At 40.4% G+C, this 2,069-nt stretch overlaps 1 protein-coding gene across 1 annotated transcript; it reads left to right on the top strand.

The window, feature by feature from the left end:
- The first annotated feature begins 273 nt into the window (after nt 1-273).
- Gm21462 (predicted gene, 21462) lies at nt 274-957 on the top strand. The gene has a single exon (XM_017318877.1). It carries the CDS (start codon nt 274-276, stop codon nt 955-957), a length of 684 nt encoding a protein of 227 aa, XP_017174366.1.
- Nucleotides 958-2,069: the final 1,112 nt, after the last annotated feature.

Below are 2,069 nucleotides of genomic sequence, written 5' to 3'. Positions count from 1 at the left end.
TCTGTTTAGCATAGTCTTCTTCACATGCTCAGAAGTTCTCGTAGAGAAGAGTCTTGGTCCAGCATTCACTCCCAACCCATAACCATTGCCCATCAGGAATTCATATATATGACAGAGGCAACAGCATTGTGTCTGGCGTAAACGGGCAAGATCTTCAGTCCCAGGCAATGGGCAAGTATGATATTTGAAGAGAATGGAAGCCACTTAGACAGTGTGATCTAGCACAACAGGTCTACAGCCAGGTAGAAGACAATACCTCTGAAGAGTCTGAGCATGACATCACTCAAGAAGAAGAGTAGGAGGAAGCCTTCTTCCCAGGCCCTGGGGAATATTGTTGGCTGCAGAATTTCTCACGGGTGGAAGGAAGGTAATGAGCCTGTCACCCATTGGAAGGCCATCATTCTAGGTCAACTGCCAACAAACCCTTCTCTTTATTTGGTGAAGTATGACGGAATTGACAGTGTCTACGGACAGGAGCTCCACAGCGATGAGAGGATTTTAAATCTTAAGGTCTTGCCTCACAAAGTAGTTTTTCTTCAGGTGAGGGATGTCCACCTCGCCAGCGCCCTGGTTTGCAGAGAGGTACAACACAAATTTGAGGGGAAAGATGGCTCTGAGGACAACTGGAGTGGGATGGTGCTAGCCCAGGTGCCATTCTTACAGGACTATTTTTACATTTCCTACAAGAAGGATCCGGTCCTCTACGTCTATCAGCTCCTGGATGACTACAAGGAAGGTAACCTCCACATCATTCCAGAGACCCCTCTGGCTGAGGCGAGATCAGGTGATGACAATGACTTCTTAATAGGTTCCTGGGTGCAGTACACCAGAGATGATGGATCCAAAAAGTTCGGAAAGGTGGTTTACAAAGTTCTAGCCAATTCTACTGTGTACTTTATCAAATTTCTTGGTGACCTACATATCTATGTCTATACTCTGGTGTCAAATATCACTTAAATTAAAAAAAATCACAAAGTACAGAAAAGTAAACTTATAGGATTGAAAAAAATGTTTATTTTCCTGTGTTGGGTACCTATGGGTCTTTGACAACCACAGTATCTTTGTCAATAAAATTTGTTTTGTTCTAAAAATTAATACGTGTGACATGACATGCTTTTAGTGAACTTATTGTTGGAAGAGATGGACTATGGTGGAAAGAACATCAAAGCAAGATGAAAGTTGCAACTCAGGCTGTGAACAGTGCATACATCTAATATTACACAGGCTAAAATGGACAGGACTTAGATTCTGTGGTCTGCATAGTGAGCAAGGAATTGGAGATATGACTTAGAGGAGCAGGGATGGCAGCAAAAGATGGATTTTTAGGAAGAAGGGGAGAAAGACAGGACCTAGATAGAATCTCTGGAATGAAGTCTGAGGGAGAAACAACAAGTTGGGGGAAAGAGTGATAGATAAAAGGAATGTGGCCTTGTTACACAAAGTGCAACCCAGAAAACTGATCCAAAGAGACTCAGAAATCAGACAAAATCAGGTTTCATTTGAATAATGAAACCAAATGAAACTTGTCTCTCATTTTAAGATTTATTATCTTTATTTATATGGGTGGGTAGTAGCTTGAGAGTATAGGTGACCACAGAGACATGAGTTGTCAGATCCCATGGAGCTGGCATTAAAGCTGATTGTTAACCATTGGATATGAATTCAAGAAAACAAATCCAGTTTTTTTGCGGTACAAAAGTACTCTTGACAACATGGTCATCTCTCTATTCCCATTAAGATATCTTTTTAAGAAATCCAATATTAACATGCAGAAAAGAGACCAGGTAGAAGTTAAGAAAGATTAAATTGATGGTAACCTTTAAAAACAATAAAGGACACACAAAGTAGTAAAGGACACTGAGGAACAAAAATATTCTAAGATGAAGTTCTCAAAATGTGAAGCAGGAGACCCAGGAAGAATAGAAATTTTCTGCAAGTAGTTAAAATTGGACATATCCACATTAGGTTCTTTGGTTTCTTAACAAATAGCCAGCCGATCAGGTCAAATAGTAATTTAAAAGAGAAAATGAGTATACGGTGAGATAATATATGGTGGGGCATGGATGCTG

This window comes from Mus musculus, chromosome Y (assembly GCF_000001635.26).
Source record: "Mus musculus strain C57BL/6J chromosome Y, GRCm38.p6 C57BL/6J".
Lineage (NCBI taxonomy): Eukaryota > Metazoa > Chordata > Mammalia > Rodentia > Muridae > Mus > Mus musculus.
The sequence above is the reverse complement of the archived record's forward strand: the minus strand, read 5'-3'. Positions and strand labels throughout refer to the sequence as shown.